Consider the following 26,642-nt stretch of genomic DNA (forward strand, 5'->3'; position numbering starts at 1 on the left):
CAAAAATCTGTCAGATGGAACAATCATTTTTGGGGGGTCAATATTTACTTACTTTTTCTCAGAACTAGTCAGGAACTTTTTGTTATTTTTCCTGTTCTGCGATTAGATTTGAGCGGTGGAGGGTTGAATAAATAACTTGTCTGACTCATTACAGACTCAAACTCACTACCAAACTGTTTCATTCTGCTGTTTATTTATTGCAGCTCATGATTTTTAACAATATTGTAGATTTAGAATAGTTTTTGTGGTTTAAATCTGCTGTTTTTTTGTGTCAGTGGCGTAAATCAGTTTCAGTATTATCGTTTATCGTATATAGTTACTTCCAGCGATATATCAAAGTTTAAAACGTGTTGTAGTGACAGGTTTACTGACGGATCACACAGACATTCAGGTCATAACGTTTATTTTGTCATCACTGCAGCTCATCCATGGAGCTACTTGTCCTGCACTAAACACTTTACTAAATGTTTTACAGTGGATACTTTTACTTTTACTTCAGTACATTTGAGAGCAGTATCTGTACTTTCTACTCCACTACATTTTTTAACAGGACTGAAATGTAAAACTATTTTTTATTATAGTCTGAGACCTGGTGAAAAGACTGAGGGTTTATTTTTAACTCGTTCATAATTTGAGCAAAACAAAAATATACAAATAAAAAGATAGATAAAAAAAAATATACATTTGAAGCTTAAAAGACTCAAAATTTGCGCAAAATACTTTTACTTTTACTCTTTAAGTACATTTTTAAACAAATACTTTAATAGTTTTACTTAAATACATTTTTTCATGTGATACTTTTACTTTTGCCTCAGTATTTTTTTGCTCCGGCATCTGTACTTTTACTTAAGTAACAAGACTGAGTACTTCTTCCACCTGGACAGTACTAAGCTATATTTAATTCTATGGGTCTATTAATATGTTTGTTTTTTTGCAGTTTTGTTTATTATTTTATTTGTTTATTTCCCTGAGTTTATTGTGGCTGCGCTCTGTTACACAGACTAATATTAATAAGGTCTAATTATTATTTTACTGTGATTATCGTCCCATTGTCACAGAGACTCTCCAGTGGATCTGTGGAATAGTTTATCAGAGGGGAATCGTCATGGAAACACAATTCAGCATTTATTTGTCAAAGATAAAGTTATATTTCTATCCATTATGTCATAAATAAAGAGGAGTAACTTCCTGAGCTCTGAAAACTACAGGGTCCAATCAGATTTGCTGTTGTTTGGGGGTCACATGCACAGAGCTGCTGCTCATTGGCTCGGCCTGCAGACAGAGGGCTCTGACGTCAGCACGGACCAATCAGAGTCTCTCTTTGAAAGTTGATTGACAGGCAGAAATCAGCCCTAGTGCGTTGCTTTAGCCCCGCCCTCTCCTCCTCGCTGCCCGCGTGGCTCCCATGGAGCCGCCGCCAGATGGCGCCTCACTGTTTCGCCTGTTTCTGTAGGTGTGTGTCTGCAGGTGTGTGTGTGTGTACAGGTGTGTGTCTGCAGGTGTGTGTGTACAGATGTGTGTCTGCAGGTGTGTGTCTACAGGTGTGTGTCTACAAGTGTGTGTCTGCAAGTGTGTGTCTACAGGTGTGTGTCTACAGGTGTGTGTGTACAGGTGTGTGTCTGCAGGTGTGTGTCTGCAGGTGTGTGTGTACAGGTGTGTGGGGGTGTACAGGTGTGTGTACAGGTGTGTGTGTACAGGTGTGTGTCTGCAGGTGTGTGTCTGCAGGTGTGTGTCTGCAGGTGGGGGTGTACAGGTGTGTGTGTACAGGTGTGTGTACAGGTGTGTGTCTGCAGGTGTGTGTCTGCAGGTGGGGGTGTACAGGTGTGTGTGTACAGGTGTGTGTACAGGTGTGTGTACAGGTGTGTGTACAGGTGTGTGTCTGCAGGTCGCTCTGACTCACACCCACCTCTTTGTTATTTTTACTGATAGTTGTATTTGTAAATCTGAGGCTGAACGGTCCAGAGGGCGCGGCCTCAGTTTGCTGTGTGTGGAGTGACTTGTGGAGTGACTTGTGGAGTGACTTGTGGAGTGACTTGTGGAGTGACTTGTGGAGTGACTTGTGGAGTGACTCTGGTGGAGTGACTTGTGGAGTGACTCTGGTGGAGTTGTGTTGTTTGCAGTGAGCTGTTCTCTCAGAGCAGTGACTCCAGATGGAGTCTCTGTGATGCTGTGAAGTCTGTGGTCACATTAAGGGTTAACACTTCTTCTTGTTGGATACACTGTAAAACTCGCAGTGCGTAAAGACCTCGCGGCCTCGGCGTGGCTTTGTCTTATGATCTTGTGTGATTAAGTAGACACGGGGTCTAATGTGTGTTAAATGCGCAGATAGTTGTGTAATCACGATGCTTTTGTCCGCTCGGTGCTGCAGGACAGGCCCGGGCTCTGCTTTTGGAGTGCGCTGCTCTGAACAGGGCGGGGCGCAGAGGAGGTTTCCTTCAGAGGGAGAGTGGAGTGAGGCGTGTGGACACGGTGTGGACGCGGTGTGAGGACAGTCAGCTGGTGGAGAAGTGCTGGAGGAGTGCGCGTGTTTGGCTGCGTGCGCTGTGAGAGTGTGTGCACGTGCGCTTTGGACGCAAACGGAGAGGACGAGGTGAGGACAGCGCAAGAACGGCCCGGGGACGAGAGATCAGAGCAGTCAGAGGCGCCACAGCGGGACTGGACCGTGTCTGGTGCGTGTTCCAGCTCCGTGTTCCAGATCCTCAGTCGTAAGATTTTCCTTCTCACGCGCGTTCGTCTCTTTTCTCGTGCAACAGTGTCAGACGTAAAGTTGCAGAAAGTTGCATGTTTGTTGTGAATGCTCAGAGGAGAGCTGGAGGTCTGGTTTAGATACAGATTGCTTGTTGTGTGCGCTGACAAAGTGGCACAGGCGAAACGTTACGACGCCAGGAGTTGGAGCTGACAAAGCATGACTCTGTGCAAAGCAGAGGCTGTTTACATTAGAGCTGCAGGGACTGTACACTGTCAAACCTGCTGACTCACAACTTATACACTTCATAACATCAGCTCTTCATAATAGACTTTATCACACTGAGGTTTTATTTGAGTTGAGGCTGTAGCTGCAGCTTCTTGTCAGAGCCTGGAGGGTCCCCCGCCCCCTCTCTGTGTTTGTGTGGTGCACTCCTCAAGCCTATTTCCCCAGTGATTATATCTTTAGGCACTTCTGTGCTGCACATGTAAACTAATGTAGGCTAATCTCAGGCCCTGCTTGTTCTGCCTCCTGCCAGAGCCTTGGCTGGTGAGGATCAGGTGTCACTGAGCTCTATAGGAGGCTGTGTTTTCTGGGCAGAGACTTTGTGTTTTATCTATAAACACATGCGCACTGTGGCATTATTAAGTTTATGCTGTACCGTTTGATAACCTTCTTGTCCCCATAAAACCTGTAAACCTGAACAATGCCTTTCTCTGTCCAGAAACCACAAATGTCAGCAAATGCCAAGCTCGTTGCAGATCCAGTTTTGTTTGCAGCTTAATAGCTGCAGTTCAAGCTGACCCGGATTGCCCTTTTTGGCCAGGCCTGTCTCTACAGAGGCTGGAACATATGACATATAAAACCACTTGCTGTAAATGTGTGCGTTGTTTTTTTCCTACACAAACTGAGGCGGTCAGCAGAGCAACCTAAAGATAGAATAGTGCCCCAGTGCAAACACTAATTAGTGGGGTGCAGAGAGCGGGAGGAGGAGGAGCAGGACATTGTTTGAACTGTCTGATATAAGTTATATAATCATCTGTACAACAGAGAAACATGGACAAGTAATAAAAAAAACTGTTTTACTGTGAAACTAGGACCTGTGTGTGTGTGTGTGCATGTGTGTGTATCGGTGTGCATGTGTATGTGTGTGCATGTATGTGCATTTGTGTGTATCTGTGTATGTAGGTGTGTGTGTGCACGTATGTGCATTTGTGTGTATCTGTGTGTGTGTGCATGTGTGTGTGTCTGTGGGCATGTGTGTGTGTTTGTGTGCGTCTGTGGGCATGTGTGTGTGTTTGTGTGCGTCTGTGTGCATGTGCTGTTGTTTATGTGCTGTATCTTTGTGTTTATTATGAGCGAAGTGAGTGACTCCAAAACAAGATCTTTGTAAACACATTTCAGTTAAAGCTTCATGTCCATCTGTGTGCTGTAGTTCACACAGTCCTGTAGTTCACACAGTCCTGTAGTTCACACGGTCCTGTAGTTCACACGGTCCTGTAGTTCACACAGTCCTGTAGTTCACACGGTCCTGTAGTTCACACGGTGCTGTAGTTCACACGGTGCTGTAGTTCACACAGTCCTGTAGTTCACACAGGCCTGTAGTTCACACAGTCCTGTAGTTCACACAGTCCTGTAGTTCACACGGTCCTGTAGTTCACACGGCCCTGTAGTTCACACGGCCCTGTAGTTCACACAGCGCTGTAGTTCACACAGTCCTGTAGTTCACACAGTCCTGTAGTTCACACAGTCCTGTAGTTCACACAGTCCTGTAGTTCACACGGCGCTGTAGTTCACACGGCGCTGTAGTTCACACGGCGCTGTAGTTCACACAGCCCTGTAGTTCACACAGCCCTGTAGTTCACACAGCCCTGTAGTTCACACAGCCCTGTAGTTCACACAGTCCTGTAGTTCACACAGCCCTGTAGTTCACACAGCGCTGTAGTTCACACGGCCCTGTAGTTCACACGGCCCTGTAGTTCACACGGCCCTGTAGTTCACACGGCGCTGTAGTTCACACAGTCCTGTAGTTCACACAGTCCTGTAGTTCACTCAGCCCTGTAGTTCACACGGCGCTGTAGTTCACACGGCGCTGTAGTTCACACGGCGCTGTAGTTCACACGGCGCTGTAGTTCACACAGTCCTGTAGTTCATGACCTTAGACAGCGTTTGTAATTTAGTTCTGAGCCCCAGGTTACGTTTGGTTTGACATGTGTGTGGATCTGATCTTATGCAATAGCCGTGTTTCATGGACTCCGTGTGCACATGTTCATCACGACATGAGTAAAGTAATGCACAGATGGACTCATTTTATATTTGACATATTTTTATTCACCTTTTGTCCTTTTAAAGCTCCTGTATTACACAAAATGGACTCTTGTGAACGTTAAGTCATGTTCTAACGCTGTTACCTCCTCAAAAACAGACCTGGAGTTGTGTTTTGTTTCATTCACACATGTTTGAGTCACACTTTATTGTCAGTCTGTTACATCTCCAAAGCTCAAAACGCTCTGTTCCACCTTGTGATGTCATGAAGTGGTAATTTTCAAGTTAACAGCTCCTTTTACCTTTAGTTCAGTAGAAGATTGGCAATTCCAGGCCTGAAAAAAAAAAAAAAAAAAGATCCAAATGATTCTAGAAATGAAGGTGTGTGGAGTTTAAAAAGACAGTGGAGCACTTCCTGTATCACCACATGATGACATCACAAGGTGGAACAGAGTGTTTTCAGTTTGAGAGAAGAACTCAGCCTAAATACGCAGGTTTGTTTGTGTTTAAACATGTGTGAATGGAACAAAACACAACTCCAGGTCTGTTTATGACGAGTAATGTGGGCCCTTTAGTGTAATGTGGGCCCTTTAGTGTAATGTGGGCCCTTTAGTGTAATGTGGGCCCTTTATTAAAGCTGTGTTTCTTTCTCCAGGTGCAGGACTCTCACCTGTCGTCATCCACAATCGTTGCAATATTAACATTGCACCATGGCCTTAGCTGGATGCCCTGATTACTTCCTACATCACTCCAACTACCAGGTAAAGGATTTGTACAAACTGGAACATTCACCACACCCGACATTCAAATGCGCGTGACTGACAGGTGAATTAGCCAATCAGGGACAGGCGTGGTCCATCTGTATCGGACAAAATAAATAAACTGTCACAAGGAGCTAAAAAAACGTGGCAGATTTCTACAGAATCGGTGATCTGAGGTGAGAGAAATGTGATTTTATTTGTAAATCACAGGCGACCAATGAGCACCTTCGTTTAACATGCGTCACTGAAATAAACGGATCTGATTGGACGATCACGTTTGACTGGGTTTGAGATGCGACTCGTATCAAGCTGTATAAAAAACACAGAGAGAGCCCAGTCTGGATTCGCCAGGCTGCTGTAATAATGAAAACAAAATGAAAAATAACAAATGTAAATGCCAAAAAGTGAGACATAATTTTTATTTTAGAAATAAGTCTGTCGTGGTAACACATTTCGAAGTGCGATACATCGATAAAGTAAATGCAAACGATAAATGAGAATATTGAAACCAAACTAAAAAGCATAATTATCTAAAAAAATAAAAATAAATTAAATCTATACAATTGTTAATAATAATAATAATAATGATATATATTTTTGTTAACAACAACAATAATAATAATGATAGTAATAATAATACAAATAATAATAATAAAATAATAAAAAAGATGATAATGATGATGATAAAAATGTATTATATGTATTATTGTTGTTGTTAATGAAATAATAATAATAATAATAATAATAATAATAATAATAATAAATTATAATGATGATAATACAAAATAATAGTAATAATAATAATACAAAATAATAATAATAATGGTCTGTCTTGAATAACTTGATCCTGTCAGGGCCCATTTGAGGTGAAGCTTGGTATCAGTCGTACATATCCGTCCCATTCCCACTGTCCAAGTTTTGCAGAATGGGCTCTTTGTGCCCGAGCTCAGACTTTCTCCTCTCCCCCTGGTAACCTAAAGAATTTGGCTAAAGAGCAACATGTGAGTCTATTAATAGAACTCCAAACAAACAACGAAAACAAAACTGCGGCCTTTGTAATGCAGTCATGTGACTTTTTTAAAGGGCCCCCGTCGCGCTGTTTTCTGATCCATGCTATGATGTTGTTCTCTCAAACGGAAAACACTCTGTTCCACCGTGTGATGTCATGAAGTGGTGATACAGGAAGTGCTCCGTTGTGTTTCTAAACTCTGTACACCTTCATTTCTCATCTTTTGGATCATTTCAGCTCCAATCACAGCTGAATAAAAGCTAAAAAAGGAGCTGTTAACTTAAAAACTACCACTTCATGACATTACAAAGTGGAACAGAGCGTTTTGAGCTTTGAGTAATCCTGAATTATTGGTCTTTCTACATCTCAAAACATGTGTGAATGAAACAAAACGCAACTCCAGGTCTATTTTTGATGTGGTAATAGCAATATAGCATGACTTAACGCTCACGAGAGTCAATTTTGTGTAGTACCAGACCTTAAAAATAGGGATAATGTGACTTCTTATCCAATCGTAGCTCTGTTGCTCTGATGCTAAGTTGGATTGGTTCATGTTAGTTTCCAGGAAAGGGGGGTTTGCACGAGTAAGACTTAAGTGACTAGTACAATCCCCATACAAAACAACATTCTTGTGCTTTGTGTCCAGTAGGAGTTTGCTAGTTGGGAGGAAAGGTGTGTCTGGACTTCTCTGTTTGTGTCGTTTTGATATTTAATGCAGCGGTGAAACAGAAGGCAGGGGGCACGGACCGTCCCGCTCGATGGAACACGATCTGTCAGGACGGTATTGTCGGTTTAGGGAGAACTGATAAGGAGCAAACAAGCCTCTTTTCTGCTCACTTACATAACCCCATACATAACGCCAGGCATCTCTGGGAATCTGGGCAGGCGTCCAGGACTGTCTCTCTCAAGAGAGGGTAAGTGTGTGTGTGTCTGTGTGTGTGTCTGTGTGTGTGTGCCTGCCGGGGTGTGTGTGTCTGTGTGAGACGGGGTGTGTGTGTGTGTCTGTGTGAGGGGGTGTGTGTGTGTGTGTCTGTGTGAGACGGGGTGTGTGTGTGTGTGTATGTATGTCTGTGGGGGTGTGTGTGTGTGTGTCCGTGTGTGTGTGTCTGTGAGTGTGTGTGTCTATGTGGGGGTGTGTCTGTCTGTGTGTGTATGAGAGTGTGTCTGTATGTGTCTGTCTGTGTGTGTGCGAGGGTGTGTGTGTGTGTGTATGTGTGCCTGCGTGTGTGTGTCTAAGATAGTGTGTGTGAGTGAGCATGTGTGTGTATATATATGTGTCTGTCTGTGTGTGAGTGTGTGTATCTGTATCTGTGTGTGTGTCTCTGTGTTTGTCTGTGTGTCTGTGTGTGTATCTGTGTTTTTGTGTGTAGGTTTGTGTGTATGAGTGTGCGTGTGACTCTGACTCTGTGTGTCTCTGTGTGTGCGTCTTGTGTATGTATGTGTGTGTGGTTCTCGGTGTGATCTTTGGCCTGGTTCCAGAGGTGTCCCAGAGGAGGCAGCAGTTCTCACTTCTCTGTGTAAGCGTGTGTGTGTGTGTCTTTGTGTCTTTTGTATGTCTATGTGTGTGTGTCTTTGTGTCTGTGTGTGTGTGTCTTTGTGTATGTGTGTGTTGTTCTCAGTGTGATCTTTGGCCTGGTTCCAGAGGTGTCCCAGAGGAGGCAGCAGTTCTCACTTGTCTCTATTGTTTCTGTTTGACATGAGTCTGTGTTTGAGCCTTTAAAACCACAGACTCTGAGTTATGAGCCTCAGGACGGAGCAAAGATGAAGACTATAACACACCACAGGACGGTCCAGGATGTGTGCGTTACACTCGTTAGGATGTATTGGTCAGTTTTTATGTAATGATCGTGGGACAGCTGTTCTGAGTCTCACTTGGGACATGTTTCTGTCGGATTTGGGTGTCCCTGGTTTAAAACAAGTTATATATTAACAAAGTGGTTATAATAAAGCTCAAAACCAGCTCCACAAAGTTAGACATGAGCCCAGAAAGTCAATATGTAAAGACACAGGCGCAGTTTATGTCACATGTTTTCTTCAGATGAAATGCTTTGCCAGATCCATAATTGTTTTATCGTAACTTGTAAAGAAATGACAGATGTCTGTTTCCTGCAGATCTCAGCCTCACAGGGTCTGCGCCTAGTGGCCTTCCTTGGAAAGTGTTTGGCTTCTGCTTCTCAGAGCTATAAATCTTGCTCGGGGCATTTATGGATGTTTTCGAAGCACAGGGGGAGCAGAGTGTGTATGTGCACACAGCACAACGGGACCTCTGGCCATGAGCTGTTCCTGGAAGCAGTGCTTCCTCGTTCTTCTTTTTCCAGGAAAAGGGAAGAACTAAAACTTTTTGGCTTTTCTCCCACTTTCTCCTCTGCAGCTTTTCTGCCTGGAAGCTGCTTCAAATTAGCCGATCTGTGAGGAACTTTTTCAAGTTGATTTGGAGACGTGTGCGTAAGGACGCATGTTTACTCCGCTGACACACAGATGAACACATGCAGTGACTACAGCTTTGTCTCCGGGTTTGTGTGTGCACTGGTGTCTCAGGGTCAGGGGTCACACAGCCACGGGGATACGGGGTCAAAGTGTACTTGGTCATTCATTTGAGAGCAGGGCGTTGTTAGAGCGCAGTCTGACCTGGTGACCTCAGTGAACATAACACGTTGTCTCTTTCCTCTTTCAAAAGTCACATTTGAGCACCGGCTGCGTGTTTCCGCTGCGTGATCTTGTCCTTTTGCCTTTGACAGGAAAACATGGATCGCACTTCTTCTCACAGGCCTGAGGAGCTGATTGTTCCAGGCTTTCAGCGCTCAGCCAATCAAAATATGCCACATCACCATGGTAACTCTGATTCTGCTGTCTTGTAGATTTAGAAGAAGCCATTACACATCTTAATCTGTTTATCTTCTTTCAATAGTTTAGATTGTAGCTGACAGCTGTGTCCGTATTTCACAGTCTCTCCACAGCCAACACTCTTCTTCTTTGGAGTTGGATCCATTCACTTTAAAATCCATCCTCCCTTTTCTCCCACACATTTATCTGGGACTATAGCCTCTTCCATGGCTGAACACTCCGCTCTCTCTGGAGACGCTTATGAACACGTTATATGAAAGGCTCTTTGTCTGCGATGACAAAAGGCCCGTATATGTGTGTGTGTTTTTAAACTGTTCAGATTATTAGATTATTTAAAGTTATTTGTGGGGACAGCGGCCGAGTCTGTGGGTCATTTAGATTCTAGAAACTGACAGCCAGATTTACTGACCACACCACAGACTGCTCTAGTCAAATGAAACTCATCGAGGCTAGCAGTTACAGCGGCTAATTTGGAGACGAGTTCTGTATTTGGAATTCCGACCACGAGTATCATAGAGGCCAAAGAGCCAATCAGGAGCGAAGCTGATGAAGTTAACGCCCCTTTCCCACCTGCACCGCTGGTTTAGCAGGGAGCGCGTGCTTAGCAACCCTGTCAATCAAACCTGTTGCTAACGCTAACGGGAGCGACCTCAGGGAAAGAAGGCGCCTGATTTGTCTGTTATTAATGTTCATATCTTGATTTACAGACATAATAGTGAAATAAAAACCCCAGGATCATGTAGAGGGTTAATACGAACATTTAAGACCAAAATGATGAGTAGATGGAGTAGGAAGTGCGCGCATGATCACTTCCTGTTTGCAATGCGGCGGCTAGCAGGTTAGCTATGCCCATTTATACAGTGGTTCCTCGTTTATCGCGGGGGTCACGTTCTAAAAATAACCCGCAATAGGCGAAATCCATATGTTTTTTGCTGTAAAACTCCTCACCACACACTTTATACACTTTTCTCACACAGGTGTTAACATTTTCTCACATTTCTCTCTTGTTTAAACTCTCTCAAAGTTCAAACCTTCGTAGGCGTCTTTGTCGGTGCAGAACGTTTCATCGATGTTGTGGGTTTTGTCGGGGAGAAAACAAATTGCAAACGTACAGCACTTCAGAGTCACACTGCGATCCAACGTTTATGTAAATTTGTCTGAACACATTCTGTACTGGACAGGAGACACGGCACGGAGGAGACTGATGGACAATGGTCTACAGTCCAACAGCCAATCAGGACGCACGACACAATGCACGTTCATACACTGTAAAAAAGAGACCGTGAAAGGTGAACCGCACACAAACAAACCGACTGAATCATAATATTACAGCTAACAGTAGCACAAAACATGACTAGATGCTGTATAGTAAATAAATTATTAATGAAATCCAAGTTAAATGTGGCGTGCAGCTCACAGTGAGACAAACTGCACAGACGTTTCCAGCACTGCAGCTATAGATTGTATAAAAAATATAAGAATCTCTGGCTGTATAAAAACTACAGCTGCAGCTCATGATACGGCTTCAGGTCCATACGTTACTTTGGCCATCTTTCCAGCTTTCGATGTATCCATGTGTTCCAAGAATCCCTGCGAAAGGAGAAGGGTCCTCCAGCCAAGAGCCAAAGCCAACAACAATAAAAGCAGTATTCTTAAAGACAGAACTAGAATGTGCATTAAACCCGGAGCTGCAAACCAGATGAGCGACAGAGCGAAGTGCGGTACAAAATGTGTCCTGAGACTGAGCCTTCACGCAGTTTTACGTAATATAGTTTTTCTTCAAGATAAAATAAAAGTTAGGGCGATAATTGGACACTAAATCCTTTGAAAACTTGGCACTTTTAGCCGTAGTTGAGCTTCTATCGTATCAATGAAATGTGGTTCCAGTTTCAGCCAGTAGGTGATGATCTTTTTTCTTGCAGTCGTCAGGAGAAGAAAACACTGATCATACCCAGATGGCTTTTAATAACTGTGCTTTTGGTTGTCTCTAGTCTAATCATCCCAAACTCCTCTTTTCATTATGTCCGTCACACTAGATTATAAACGACACCTTAAACACGCAGAGGAAAAGGGAGAACTATTTGTAATAAAAGTCAAATCTGCTAAAATGTTGTTGCCATCTGGAGTTTCCGAGTGCGTCTGTCCTCATCTGCCCCGTGCGCTTGAGCGTTGTACCCCCAACCCGTGCCCTGCGTCTGAACCCTGCGTCACATGACCCTGTCCTGGCATGTCCCCCGTCTGTGTGGATGTGTGTCATGACTGCATACCTCGCCACGATCCAAGAACATAGGCTCCGTCTCCTGCTGTGTTTGGTACATTTGCTTCTTTTCCACTGGGCCGGGGCCAAATGTACAGAATGTACATGTTCTGTTTAGTGCGTTTCTCTAAAGAACGACTGTGTGCTTGGCTATACACACACATATACACACACACCCCCACACACACCCCCACACACACACACACACACTCAGATACACAGACAGACACGCACTAAACAGAACATGTACATTCTGTGTGTGTGCGTGTTTCTCTAAAGAACGACGGTTACACACACACATACACACACACACATATACACACAGACTGAAACACATACACACATATACAAATATACACACATATACAAACATACACACACACAGACTGACACACACATACGCACAGACACGCATATACGCATATATATACACAGAGTAACACACATACTCACGCACGCACTCGCGCACACACACTCACTCACCCCCTCACTCACCCCTCCTTGTGTACACTCTGTCCTTGGCCCTCCTCAGAGTGCGTGTGTTTTGGTGCCCTACTTTTGTCATGATCGTTTGTCCACAGTGTGCCATGTACCGGCCGCCTGTTCCCTCAGTGCTGTAATTTTTCCCTACAGGAATGCCAGGAATTCTGTGTGTGGTGTTGGGCTTGAGAAACGAGGAGTTTTGGAAACGCACAAATTTAGTTGATGGCTTCACTTACTTTCACTGGACCTTCAGTAGTGTCTGTAAGAAGAACTTTTGTGTCTTTGTGGTGATAGTTTTACATTCAGTTACTCCATTCATGCCTTTGAAACCAAAGGACAGTTCTTTTAGGTCGTACTCTGTACATTTATACATTTACATATTTTTTAACATAGTATTTCCATATTGGACATAAGAAGTTTGTGGATGAGAAAAGTCCCCAGAGCAGTGAAGCTTTGTGTTTGAACACTTGTGTTTGTCGTCACTTATTACTGTTGCCACAGTTTAAGAGCACAGCTGTGACCTCATCAGAGGTTAGAGGTCACAGCTGTGACCTCATCAGAGGTCTCAGTGTCTCGCCTTAACCTGGAGACCCTCAACACCTGTTACAGAGTCAGTCTGGTCCTGCTTTAGCCGAGAGGACCTTCAACACAGTAACCACCCAATTTAATTAAATTATTTATTTGGTTGGGACAGTGCGAGTTAAGGAACAAACATGATTCAACATGAACATAAACAAACTGGATCAGAGCCAAAGGATCATTTTCATCCATTGTCCCAGTGACTGGGGTCACAGAGGGGTCAAAATAAAAAGTGCAGTTCCCACAGTTGCACATCCTACAGGTGTAGGTGTCATGTGGCGGGTGTAGGTGTCAGGTCACTGGCGTAGGTGTCACGTGGCGGGTGTAGGTGTCATGTAGACGTCACGTGACGGGTGTAGGTGTCACGTGACGGGCATAGATGTCAGGTGACGGGTGTAGGTGTCACGTGACGGGTGTAGGTGTCACGCGACGGGTGTAGGTGTCACGCGACGGGTGTAGGTGTCACGCGACGGGTGTAGGTGTCACGCGACGGGTGTAGGTGTCACGTGACGGGTGTAGGTGTCACGCGACGGGTGTAGGTGTCATGTAGACGTCACGTGACAGGTGTAGATGTTCTTTTCCACAGTTTAGCTTCTGGATGTGAACGTTACTGAACCACTGTCTCCACTTAAAGTCTCTGGAGCTGCTGTGGGTCTGTCCTTCAGAACTGTTCAAAACTGTTGTTCTCCTGCTGCTTTTGAAAGAGTTTGAAAGAGTTTGAAAGAGTTTGAAAGAGTTTGAAAGAGTTTGAAAGAGTTGGGAACAGTTGGGAACAGTTTTACTTCATGATTCTCCTCCACGCTCTGCAGTGACGGGTCGGTAAAAAACTCTCCAGAGGAAATGAGATCGTTTATGGAGCAAACCCTCTGCAACGACAAACAACACAATGAGAGAAGTCGTTTTGGCAAGTCAGGGCAGGACTCCGAGCGCCACAGAAACACGCCAGGGCCAAGGTTCTGTTCCAAAATGTGCTCCCTGTGACTTCCTGTCAAACTGGTTCTATTTTAAACAAAAAGTTCCCTGCTTCTTACATTGTTTACCGACCATTTTCGTGTCCCTTGAGCAAGACACCTCTCATATGAACGTGAGGGAGTGATGGGCGGAGCTAGGCCAGTCATGATAACACATTCTGGAGGGAGATGTATTGCTGAAGTAAATATATAAAACAGAATTATCTCCCAAAAAACTGTTCTAAATGTACAGTTCTGATAAAAAAAAAATATGAATTGTTGAGTCTGTAATGAGTCATAAGTTATTTATTCAACTGTCCACAGCTCAAATCTCACCATAAAACAGAAAAAAACCCAAAGAAAAAGTCCTCAAAATAAATATCCATCCGTCCATCAAGGAACTCCCAGACATCCTCACCCCAGACACTTCCTCCAGCTCGAAGTTCAAAGTGGCTTTAGGCTCAGATTAGCAGCTTTGACATAAATAAAATAAACATTCTTATTAGAGATCAAGCGATTTTGGATTTTTTTTTCTGATTATCCCAATTACTGATCGTTTAGAGTCCAAAGCAACCTTCAGCTGATGAGTTCTGCCGATGTTTTGGGTCGATATGCGAGTCCAATTTTGATTATTCTCCCCAATTTATGTAATTTAAAGGCGCCCGGTTTAAAATACAACACAAACAGAGAAACAAACAAGTATATAAATCCATATAAAACATTAAAAACAGGAGCATGTGTGTGGGTAAATGTTTGTTACCAGATTATTAAATTGCAATTGTGGCTCCAAAGTCTCTATTTTTGCTTTTTTTTTGTTTTTTTGGAGTGCGTTCCATTTTTGTGAAGCCAAACAGCTAAAGTCCTGTTTCCTGTTTCATTTTTCCCAATCACAATACAGTGGTCTCGTTTATCGTTTATCGTGGGGGTTACGTTCGGAAAAAAAAACCCGTCAGCTTTATTTTTTACAATTATTCTCTGTTTTTGTCTGTAAAACCCCTCACCACACACTTTATACACTTTTCTCACACAGGCGTTAACATTTTCTCACATTTCTCTCTCGTTTAAACTCTCTCAAAGTTCAAACCTTCGTAGGCGTCTTTGTCGGTGCAGAACGTTTCATCGACATTGTGGGTTTTGTCGGGGAGAAAACAAATTGCAAACGTACAGCACTTCAGAGTCACACTGAGATCCAACGTTTATGTGAATTTGTCTGAACACATTCTGTACTGGACAGGAGACACGGCACGGAGGAGACTGATGGACAATGGTCTACAGTCCAACAACCAATCAGGACGCACGACACAATGGTCTACAGTCCAACAGCCAATCAGGACGCACGACACAATGGTCTACAGTCCAACAGCCAATCAGGACGCACAACACAATGGTCTACAGTCCAACAGCCAATCAGGACACAGAACACAATGCACGTTCAGACGCTGTAAAAAAGCATGAAAAATTGCACTAAAAAAATCTGCGAAAGGTGAACCATGATATAGTGAGCGATGACGCTAAAAAGTCCAAATATTGGCCTGACTAATCTATGTGTCTGTCTCTATTCTTATGTAATGACCTCGTATTGTATTTTTCTTTTGTTTTTCCAACTAAACCAAACCAAACCTTACTCATTTCCATAATCTGACCCTGCAGCTAAAACCAGCGCTCGTTTTGATATGATTTTCAAACTGCTGTGATCCTTTCTCTGCACAGATGATGATGTTGACCTGGAGAAGTTGGTGAATGAGATGAACTCTTCCATGGAGAGCGTGTACTCGACGCAGGCAGACACTGCACTGCTTCTTAACAACGGGCATCATGTGCTGCCTTCATACCAGGCCCACGGACCGCCACGGAGACGCCACACGCCTCCACTGTCCTCTCAGCCCATGCACATCCAAGCCGTCAGGTGTGAGACGCACAATGCACATTCACTTTTAACTTTAAGGGAACATATTTTACTATTTTCTATGTTATAATGTTGTTTCCTCATCACAAACAGACCTGGAATTGCTTTATTTCATTCACATATGTTTGAATAATCCCGCATTATTAGTCTGTGTGCATTTCCAAAGCTCAAAACGCTCTGTTCCACTTCGTGATGTCATCATGTGGTAATACAGGAAGTCCTTCACTGTGTATAGTCTATTTCTTACTCTTTCTGAATTATTTTGTTGTACTTTTAGTGGCCTCTTCTTTTTACTTCACAATCGTAGTGTTTCGCATTACTTGGGCTATTTTAGACAAGTCAGGCATGTTTTTTTACATTACACTTGACCTATATCACACCTTCTCAAACAGAAAACACTCCGTTACACCTTGTGATGTCATGTCGTGATACAGGAAGTGCCTCACTGTTTTTTTTAAACTCCACTCACCTTCATTTCTAGAATCATTTGGTTCATTTCAGCTCTGGAATTGCCACTTATCTCCACTGAACTAAAGGTAAAAGGAGCTGTTAACTTGAAAAGTACCACTTCATGACATCACAAGATGGAACAGAACATTTTGAGTTCTGGAGATGTAAACAGACTGTGACAAACATGTGTGAATGAAACAAAACACAATTCCAAGTATGTTTTTGATGAGGTAACAGCATTAGAACATGACTTAAACCTCATTTCCACAACCACTGAAAGAAAACCACCAAATGTTCCCTCTTTTTTTTTCTTTTTTTAAATAAAACGATCCCAGGTCCAGTTCACTTTATGAGGCGTTTGTCTCCCTCTGCAGGTGCATTCAGGAAGAGCAGCATTTGCGTCCAGCCTCCCTTCCAGCGATCCCCAATCCCTTCCCAGAGCTTTGTAGTCCCGCGAGCTCGCCCGGACTCAGCCCCATCCAGATGCCAGACAACCATGTGAGTAACGCTCCTACACACACACACACACACACACACACACACACACACACACACACACACACACACACACACACACACACACACACACACACACACACACACACACACACACACACACACACACACACACACACACACAAGCGCAAGTTGCATTTAAAGAGATTTTGTACTTTTTTTTGTATTTTGCGTCAGTTCAGTTCAAACCAAACCATTTCTTTTTCATCTCAGACCCTGTTCACCTCTATATCTCACTGAAAAACTGTCATAATGTTCTATATTTTTTTTGTGAAGTTTGAGTTTTTGCACTTTACAAACCCACAGCCCTGGAACAGAACCGCGTACAGCATGTTGACTAAACAAATTCAAATTAAAAAACATAAAAAATAAATAAAATCAAAATAAAATAAATAAATACATTTTAATAAAAGAACATAAAAAATAAAACACATAAATAAGATAAAAAAATAATACAAATAAAATTAATACATACAAATAATAAAATGATAAAAATAAAATACAAATTCATAAATAATGTTCTATATTTACTGTAAAGTTTGAGTTTTTGTGCTATACAAACCCACAGCCCTTGAACAGAACCGTGTGCAGCATGTTGACTAAAAATAAAAAATAAAAAAAAACATAAAAAATAAAATAAATGTAAATAAAATAACATAAAAATAAATAGATCATAGAAAATAAATAAAACAATAATAAATTTAATGCAAATTAATAAATAAAAATAATAATAATAAAAATTGGCTCATGTTTATCAATGCCTCCTTCTGTACTCATTATATTATTATTATTATCATTCACTCCATATTTGGTGGTGGTAAACTCCTATTGTAGCCACAGCTGCCCTGGGGTAGCTCAGACCCTGTTCACTTCTATATCTCACTGAAAAACTGTCATAACGTTCTATATTTACTGTGAAGTTTGAGTTTTTGTGCTATACAAACCCACAGCCCTGGAACAGAACCACGTACATCATGTTGACTTTGGAAACTGAAGCTCTTCCATCTGCAGAACAGTTCACCCTGGGTTATCTTATCTCTATGTTATGGTGGAAGCATTTTTTTTTTTTTTTTTTTATCAATCACGTAAATGCTGAGGGGTCAGGCTTGTTTTGCAGGAACAAAGTGCACTGTGAGTTCAGGATGCTGCAGACACTGAGCAGACTTCCTTAGCAGTGCTGGGAATCCCGTTGTTCTGCAGCTTCGTCGGGCCCTTCGTTTCGCTCTCTGACGGCGTTTGCTTCAGGACGACAGGCGCCCGTTCCCCGTTCACACGCTGCCATCGGGGCCCTTGGTGTCAGTGGGTGTTTGCGTGTGTCAAGGCTGTATCCTTCCTTCCTCCACCCTTACGTCCCAGGACTGTAGTAACTTTTCTCCAAGACACTTTCAGGATGTCCTCCCCACACCGCGACAATAACATTAGTATTTAAAACTTCCCATACCGATTCGCTTTGGAGTATTTTTTTCCTTTACTCTGGCATTTTCTGACATCATCTCACAAGGTCTGGAGCGATTGTGCCAGTCTGCAGTTTGTACAAATGCTCTTTTGTTTCGAGCAGACTGTGCGGTTCTTGTCTTCCTCTCCGTATGGCTCGTATAGTTAAGTTCTTTAACAAATCTCTCCCACATGTAAAGGCCCAAATTGAGCCCAAATGAATCACTTGTCGAACACGCAGACACTAAATGGGGCAGAATCGGCGTAAGTGTTCAGGAACTCACGAAGGCCGCTGAACGAAACAGGCTCCCACTGTTTCTATAGCCTGAGCTGTGAAAGTCTCTCAGACGAATGCATCATCTGCGTCTATAATGGAAAAAAAAACAAACATTGTTATCAAGGTTAAAATACTGTTTTATTCAGCCTGTTGGAAGATTGTCCTCTGCATTTGCCCCGTTTGTCAGTGCTGCTGGGTCAGTGGTGCTGTAGTGCTGCACCCGTTGACCCATTGACCCATCTTGAGCTCGGCTTGGTCAGGATTAAATTAGGTTAAATCCTCTACTACTAACTATTGTGTTCAGGTAAAAACCCACCAGGACGCAGTGAGGAACCTGCAAACTCAAGAAAGAATAAAAAATAACAAAAATAATAATTAATAATAAATAAATGTAAAAAAAATAAATAAATGAATAAATAAAATAAAATATTATAATATAATAAAATAAAAATAAATCAAATAATATGATATTAATAGTGGCTTACGCTTGTCGAATCCTCTCAAAGCTCTCCAAGTGTCATAATTTATTCATTCCACATTTGTTGGTGGTAAGATACTATTGTAGCCACAGCTGCCCTGGGGTCGACTGACATGAGGCTGCCAATTTGTGCCATCGGCCCCTCCGACCATCTCCAAATTAGCTGGAGGGTTTTACGTATTATTCGTGTCTTGGGCTGATGGAGTGGCCGGATCAAAAAAACAACCAGGAGGAGTGAGGAACATGCAAACTCAAGAAAGAATAAAAATAAATAAATAAAATAAACAAAAAATAAATAAATACATGTATTAATTTAAATAAAAAACATTAAAAATAAATAAATAAATAAATAAATAAAATAAAAAACTGTGTAGTCTCTCAGTCATCCAGGTCTGATCCACTTAGTCTTTTGCTATAAAAATAAATAAATACAAAAATAAATAAAATAGAAAGCATAAAGTAAAATATAAATTAATTAATTAAAATAAAAAACATAAAATAAATTAATTTAATTTAATTTAAAAAAATGGCTCCTGTTTGCCGGTGCCTCCCTCATACTCATTACTCATTCACTCCACATTTGGTTGTGGTAAGCTTCTACTGTAGCCACAGCTGCCCTGGGGTAGACTGAAGTGAGGCTGCCAATCTGTGCCATCGGCCCGTCTGACCACTCCTCTGACCCGCTCTTATCAAACTGACCGCAGGCTAGATTCTCACGCTGATTGGTGAACATGTCGTGGTCGTGTAACTTTGACCTTCTTCGAGGTTTGGTGAGGACTTTGTGGATTTGTTCACTCGCGTACACTTGAACTCGATAATATGTTCACTCATACCGTTTTATAGAGCTGAAAGTATCACATCAGCCTCTTTGTTCATCATTTTAAAGACTGTAGATGGATTATAGAGTGTTACACATGCAGAACGCAGCACCAGTAAGTCCCCGTTTTACTGTATGCGTGTGAACCAGTCATCCATGTTAATCCGCTCTTAATGTTTAAAACGAGACGTGATTAAATGGAAGCTTCACTGATCAAATGACTTGAGTTGAGAGCTGCAGATTGGCCACATCCAGACTGTTATCTCCAGACATCAGGTCCTCTGGGATTTCAATAAACGACACAGCATGACGACACGGGCTCTGACTGTTGTGCTAATATATGCTAATGTAAGTTAACAAACCACAGACTGTGTAAAGAAGTGGACTGAGTGAATGTGACGTCACCCACAGCGTTCGGCTCCAGTCAAATGAAGCTCTAGGGGCCAATTTACCAATGCGCACCGCTGATTTAGCAGAGAACATGCGCTTAGCAACGCTGTCAATCAAACCTGTTGCTAACGCTAGCGGGAGCGACCTCAGGGAAAGAAGGCGCCTGATTTGTCTGTTATTAATGTTCATATCTTGATTTACAGACAGAATAGTGAAATAAAAACCCCAGGATCATGTAGAGGGTTAATATGAACATTTAAGACCAAAATGACGAGTTTGACAGCAGCAGGTACAGAGAGAGATCATAGTTTGTCAAAAAAACAAAAAATAAACTCAAAACTCAAGAAAAAAAAAGAAACAAATAAAAAAAAAAAACCTCAAAATAACTAAAGAAAAAAAACAAAAAAAACCCAACTAACTAAAAGTAACAAAAAATTATAAAAAACAAACAAGAAAAAAATTTAAATAACTAAAACAAAAAAAATAAATAAATAAACCTAAAAAATAAACTCAAAAAAACTAAAACAAACCCCAGGATGATGTAGAGCGGAACATTTAATGAACATTTAAGACCAAAATGACGAGTCTGACAGCAGCAGGTACAGAGAGAAAGAGGACACAGTTTTTCAATGTAAAGTGAATTGGAGCCAGAGTCGATGGACCAGGAAGTGCACACATGAAAACTTCATGTTTGGAAAGCGGCGGCTAGCAGGTTAGCTATGTCCATTTAAATAAACAGTCTATGATTCTCGCGCTCTAATGGGACGATGCTGGTTTGATTTTTATTAAGCCATGGTTAGCTCAACTAGTGGTGGAAGAAGTACTCAATTGTGTTACTTAAGTAAAAGTACATATACCGGAGCAAAAGTAAAAGTATCACATAAAAAATCTACTTAAGTAAAAATATTAAAGTATCTGTTTATAAGATTTTCAAATCTGATGAAGCTTCAAATGTGGTGATTTTGATTAAAAAAAAATTGTGCTGAATTTTGTCCAACAGAAACGACTGAATCAGTATTTTTTGAGCCATTTTTATTTATATATTTTTCTTTGTTCAAATTACCTTGCCTTGCCTTGCCTTTTGGTCTTAAATGTTCGTATTAACCCTCTACATGATCCTGGGGTTTTTATTTCACTATTGCGTCCGTAAATCAAGATACGAACATTAATAACAGACAAATCAGGCGCCTTCTTTCCCCCGAGGTCACTCCCGCTACCGTTAGCAACAGGTTTGATTGACAGCGTCGCTAAGGGCCGCTCCGGATTGGCTCTTCGGTTGCTATGATACTCCAGATTCGCCACTATAACTGACGTCACACTCGCTCAGTCCACTTCTTTACACAGTCTGTGGTTTGAACGATAAAGGTATTTGTGCATTTTTTGAGTTGTGTTATTTTGAAAGTGTTTCTGCGGCGGTCGGAGGAGTTTGTGAAGCAGCTCCGAGACATGCGGTTTGACTCTGCCGTTGTATTTGCATTGGCAGGACGTTATCGGCGGATCTCTCCCTCCAGCTGTACACATAGACTCTGAACATTCCTCAGCTTCAGTCCTTTTAACACAGGGACACGCTTTTTATGAGCGGCCCGTTTGTTTGCGAGTTAGAGACGGATTCAGACTCGGACTTTTACAAACTGGTAATGTGGGCCGTCAGGTGTATAAAGGTACACCGGGAAGTCCAATCCGTACCTGGAGTTGTGTTTTGTCTCATTCACACATGTTTAACACACAAACCCTGCATATTTAGGCTTAGTTCTTCTTCTCTCAAACAAAAAAACACTCTGTTCCACCTTGTGATGTCATCGTGTGGCGATACAGGAAGCGCTCCACTGTGTTTTTAAACTCCACACGCCTTCATTTCTAGAATCATTTGGATCATTTCAGCCTTGGAATTGCTGATCTACTACTGAACTAAAGGTAAAAGGAGCTAAGTTGAAAACCACCACTTCATGACATCACAAGGTGGAACAGAGCATTTTGAGCTTTGGAGATGTACACACTGATAATAAAGTTTTCCATTTCCCACAAATTTAAACATGACACATCTCTTTTTAATACTAGCTGTTTTATTGTTCTTTTTCTACGTCGCATCGCCAACCGGGATTTGAACCACCAACCTTCGGATCAACGGGCAAACGCTCTACCAACTGAGCCACTGTCAAAAATACTAATTAAAAACAGAGCTAGAGTTGTGTTTTGTTTCATTCACACATGTTTAACACACAAACCCTGCAGATTTAGGCTGAGTTCTTCTCTCAAACACTCTCAAAAACACTGTGTTCCACCTTGTGATGTCATCATGTGGCGATACAGGAAGTGCTTCTCTGTGTTTTTAAACTCCACACACCTTCATTTCTAGAATCATTTGGATCATTTCAGCATCTGGAATTGTCAAATCTACTACTGAACTAAAGTTAAAATGGAGACGTTAACCTGAAAACTACCACTTACGATAAACAATAATATCGTTTATCGTGATAAAAATGGTCGACAATAATCATTCGTGGGACATTTTATATAATCGTGATAATTGCCAATGAAGATACTCGTTAAATGTCTGAATGTGTAGAAAAAAAAACGACTTATCCACGGGGGGACAAACAGGTCTGTTGTCCCAGGGTTTAGGGGCCCAAAATTGGACTTTCTTCCTATTAATTTGTATTAGACGGGGGCCCCCAAATTTCAGTTGACGGCCCTGCTCGTTCAGAATATTCTCCACTAGATTTTAAACTCCAGACATCTTCATTTCTAGAATTATTTGGGTAATTTCAGCGCTGGAATTGCCAAATCTACTACTGAACTAAAGGTAAAACCAGTTGAAAACCACCACTTGATGACATCACAAGGTGGAACAGAGCGTTTTTGAGCTTTGGAGATGTTACAGACTAATAATAAAGTGTAACTCAAACGTGTGAATGAAACAAAACACAGCTCCAGGTCTGTTTTTGACAAGGAGACAACATTAGAACATGAGTTAAACCTCATAAGAGTAAATTTTGTGTAATATTGGACCTTTAGACCTTCACTCCTCTGGTTTATAAACACTTCAAGAGCCCATCGCTGAGTAAAATGTCAAATTCCTTTCAGCTAACGGAGTTCATTTATCTGAAGGTGATCCCGGCGTTTCATCTGCAGAACTGTGTGAAAGTTTTGGGGGGAAAAGTCCTCAACGCCACAGTCCTTCTGCTGAACCACAAAACCCTTGGATCATCACCAAAACTAATAAACAGCAATAAAAATACAGTGAGTAGAACGAGGACGCTTGGATTTGACCTGAGTGCTGTTCATTCCTTTGATATTTTCATAACAGGGTTCAGTTTCTCTATTCACGTCTCTGAAAATCAAAAAATTAAATCAGATCTATGCTGCAAAATGGACTTTTCAGAGCGTTTAAACATGTTCTAGTCGTTTCTTCTCGTTGAGCGTCTGAAGTTGTATTTGGAGTGATTCATGTTTGAGTTTAATCTTTAATCGACAACATTTTGTCGATCTGCCCCCGTTTAACCTCCACCGGGACACGCCCACTGTTTGAGGCCTGAAACGGCTAAATTTCAAGCGACTGTACTTCTCATAAACGGTGATACTCGTTGGATTCGGCGGCGTCGTGTCGTCATTTTGGTTCAGTGCAATAAAAAAAAAAAGAACATTGGGTGGTGGTGGGTGGAGTTTGTAGAGCGTTTGTCCATTGATCTGAAGGTTGGTGGTTCGAATCCCGCTCTAGACATAAACATCATTGGTTGAGCGGTCGGATCCACTGACTCACAGGTTGACGGTGCGATTCCAGCTCCCACAGAGTCCTTGGGCAAGACACCTCGCCCCCAGTGTGTATAAATAGTGTGTGTGAATGTGTGAGTGGTTCCTTGATGTAAAAACCTTTGAGTGGCTTGAAAGTGAAAAAGTTCTATAAAAATGTGAGCGTTTCCCATTTACCAAAAGAACCGCAGCAGCACATCTCCTGAAGAGCAATAATTAAAGACGATTTAGTCATAAATATGTTCAACGATCTAATAAGTACAGCACTTTTTACTTTTACTTTGTTACCTTCCACCATAACTTTTTTCGTGTACATAAGTAAAGTACAGATACCTAAAAATTCTACTTAAGTACATTTTACAGTGTGTACTTTTTACTTTTCCTTCAGTACATTTGAGAGCAGTATCTGTACTTTCTACTCCACTACATTTATGAACAGGACTGAAAAGTAAAAAGTACTTTTCATTTGATTTGAGGGGTTATTTTTACCGTGTTTGTGGAAACATCCTGACTCGACTTTGAGCAAAACATAAATAAATACACAAAATTGATGCGTATCGTTACTGTTGGCCTAAATATATGTCATTTTTAATCAGTGTCACTACATTTAAAACTCATTACAGTGCATTTTTAAACTGGTACTTAAAATACTTCAGTAGATTTTTTTCTTGCAGTACTTTTTACTTTTTACCTGTGTATTTGTACTTGTACTTCAGTAACAAACCCGCGTCCTTCATGCAGCGCTGGCCCCGGTTCATAGACGTGTTAAATCTCCGTGTTCGTCAGGTGATACTGAAGCAGGGGGCGACCGTGTTCTCTCCACTGAAATAATTTAACTCCCATCCCCCTTTTGTCTGTGGTCAGCTGATCCACCTCTGCACGCAACGGTCTGCTGACAAGAGTGTGTGTGTGTGTGGGGGTGTGTGTGAGTGGGTGTGTGAGAGGGTGTATGTGTGTGAGGGTGTGAGTGAGAGAGGGGGTGTGTGTGAGAGTGTGAGTGTGTGTGTGAGAGGGGGTGTGTGTGAGAGGGTGGGTGTGGGGGTGTGAGAGGGTGGGGTGTATGGGTGTGCGTGTGTGTGAGAGTGAGAGGGGGTGTGTGTGTGTGTGGGGGGGGGGTGTGTGTGTGTGTGAGAGGGTGTGGGGGTGTGTGTGAGTGTGTGTGTCTGCAGACCAAGAGAGTGTGTGTGTGCAGGGGTGTGTGTGTGAGTGTGTGGGGGGGTGTGAGTGTGAGGGGGGGTGTGTGTGTGAGAGGGGGTGTGTGTGTGAGAGAGGGTGTGGGGGTGTGTGTGTGAGTGTGTCTGCTGACCCTCTGCAGACCAAGAGGGTGTGTGTGTGTGTGTGTGTGTGTGTCTGTATATATGTGTGTGTTTCTGAGTGTGTATGTGTGTGTGCATATGTGTGTCCGTGTGTGTCAGTGTGCTCGTGTCTGTGTGTGTATATATGTGTGTGTGCGCGTGTGTCTGTGTGTCTGTATATGTCTGTGTGTGTGTACATGTATGTGTGTGTCTGTGCTTGTGTTTGTGTGTGTATTTACATCTGCGTGTGTATGCCTGTGTGTATGTGTTTGTAGCCTGCGTGTGTCTGTTTGTGTATCTGTTCTTGTGTGTGTACATGTGTGTTTATGTCTGCTTGTGTGTACATCTCTGTATGTGTGTTTATGTCTGTGTGTGTACATCTGTGTGTGTGTCTGTGGGTGTATCTCTGTGTTTGTACGTCTGTGTGTGTGTTTGTGTGTATGTCCCTGTGTGTGTGTGTTGGCGATATAAGATGATGTAATGGAATGTTACGGGGGACCCTCCCTCCGTCTTTAAGTCATGAGTGTGGATCATGATTTATGCAACTTTTGAATTTCTGCCAAGTGCTAAATATTTTACATCGGTTGCTAAGTGACGACACAACCGGTGCAGAAACATGTGGCCGTTTGACACTGACACGCGCTCGCTGTGTTTACACGTGCAATTACTGTCAGACGCCAACACGCTTTGATTCACCGCATTTTAAAGACGTCCCCGGAGAAACCTTTGTTTAGTTTGGATCCGCTGGGACGACGTGTTCTGTGAGTCTAACCGGAGTCACGGAGCTTCAGACAGAGTAGTGCTCCCAGTTAGCTTCCCCGGGGAATGTTGATGACGAGACCTGTCAGAAAAACACCGACACGATAACAATAATACAACATAATCACAGTGAAACGATTATAAATAAAAGGCCCGAGCTGCAGTTACTTTTTCCAACTCTCTACAGCTCAAATCTTTATTTATTACAACAAAAATAACAAAAATCTCCCTATTCTCGCAAAGAAATTGTGCACGTGATAAATATTGTTCCATCTTTCATATACTGAAGTTGTATTTTTGCCACTGACTGACACAATTGTTGATTTATACACTGGCAAATATTAAATTTTATTTGTTTTCATTTCATTTTACTCTTACAAATATAGTTTTACGCTCACAACTTTGTAATTTTACACGTGCAAATCTGAAAAATGACGCTCTCATGAGTTTTGAGACCTTCGTTGCGCCGAGTTTGTTTCAGAAAGATTGGTGTGTGTAAAGACTGGACAGCAGGGGGCGGGGCTAGACGGGGCCGGAGTTGCCAAACTGGTTGACCTTTATGTGATATTGTGATCTGCGTTATTAGATTCGTATTTGGAATTCTGACCACGAGTATCATAGCAACCAAAGAGCCAATCAGGGACGAGAATCCTGAAGGATGATTCTAGCTCAGCTTTACAACATATGGCGGTGCAGATCAGAGGGTCATGGCGGTGAAGGACAGAGGGTCATGGCG

At 42.3% G+C, this 26,642-nt stretch overlaps 1 protein-coding gene across 3 annotated transcripts in view; it reads left to right on the plus strand.

The window, feature by feature from the left end:
- Positions 1–2,452: 2,452 nt before the first annotated feature.
- The window catches only part of LOC117378412 (growth factor receptor-bound protein 10-like), a 62,353-nt gene continuing 38,163 nt past the window's right edge, over positions 2,453–26,642 (plus strand). Inside the window, exons 1-6 of one of the 3 annotated variants that reach the window (XM_055225380.1) lie at positions 2,453–2,705; positions 5,607–5,712; positions 9,460–9,553; positions 12,456–12,560; positions 15,545–15,740; positions 16,565–16,688. In XM_055225380.1, coding sequence (XP_055081355.1) covers positions 5,662–5,712; positions 9,460–9,553; positions 12,456–12,560; positions 15,545–15,740; positions 16,565–16,688 — 570 coding nt within the window. In that variant the 5' untranslated portion in view covers positions 2,453–2,705; positions 5,607–5,661. Of the gene's footprint in view, positions 2,706–5,606; positions 5,713–9,459; positions 9,554–12,455; positions 12,561–15,544; positions 15,741–16,564; positions 16,689–26,642 lie in introns of those variants that run through there. The other 2 variants (XM_033975006.2, XM_033975007.2) reach the window with 2 other exon arrangements.

Source organism: Periophthalmus magnuspinnatus, chromosome 11 (assembly GCF_009829125.3).
Source record: "Periophthalmus magnuspinnatus isolate fPerMag1 chromosome 11, fPerMag1.2.pri, whole genome shotgun sequence".
NCBI classification, from domain to species: domain Eukaryota; kingdom Metazoa; phylum Chordata; class Actinopteri; order Gobiiformes; family Gobiidae; genus Periophthalmus; species Periophthalmus magnuspinnatus.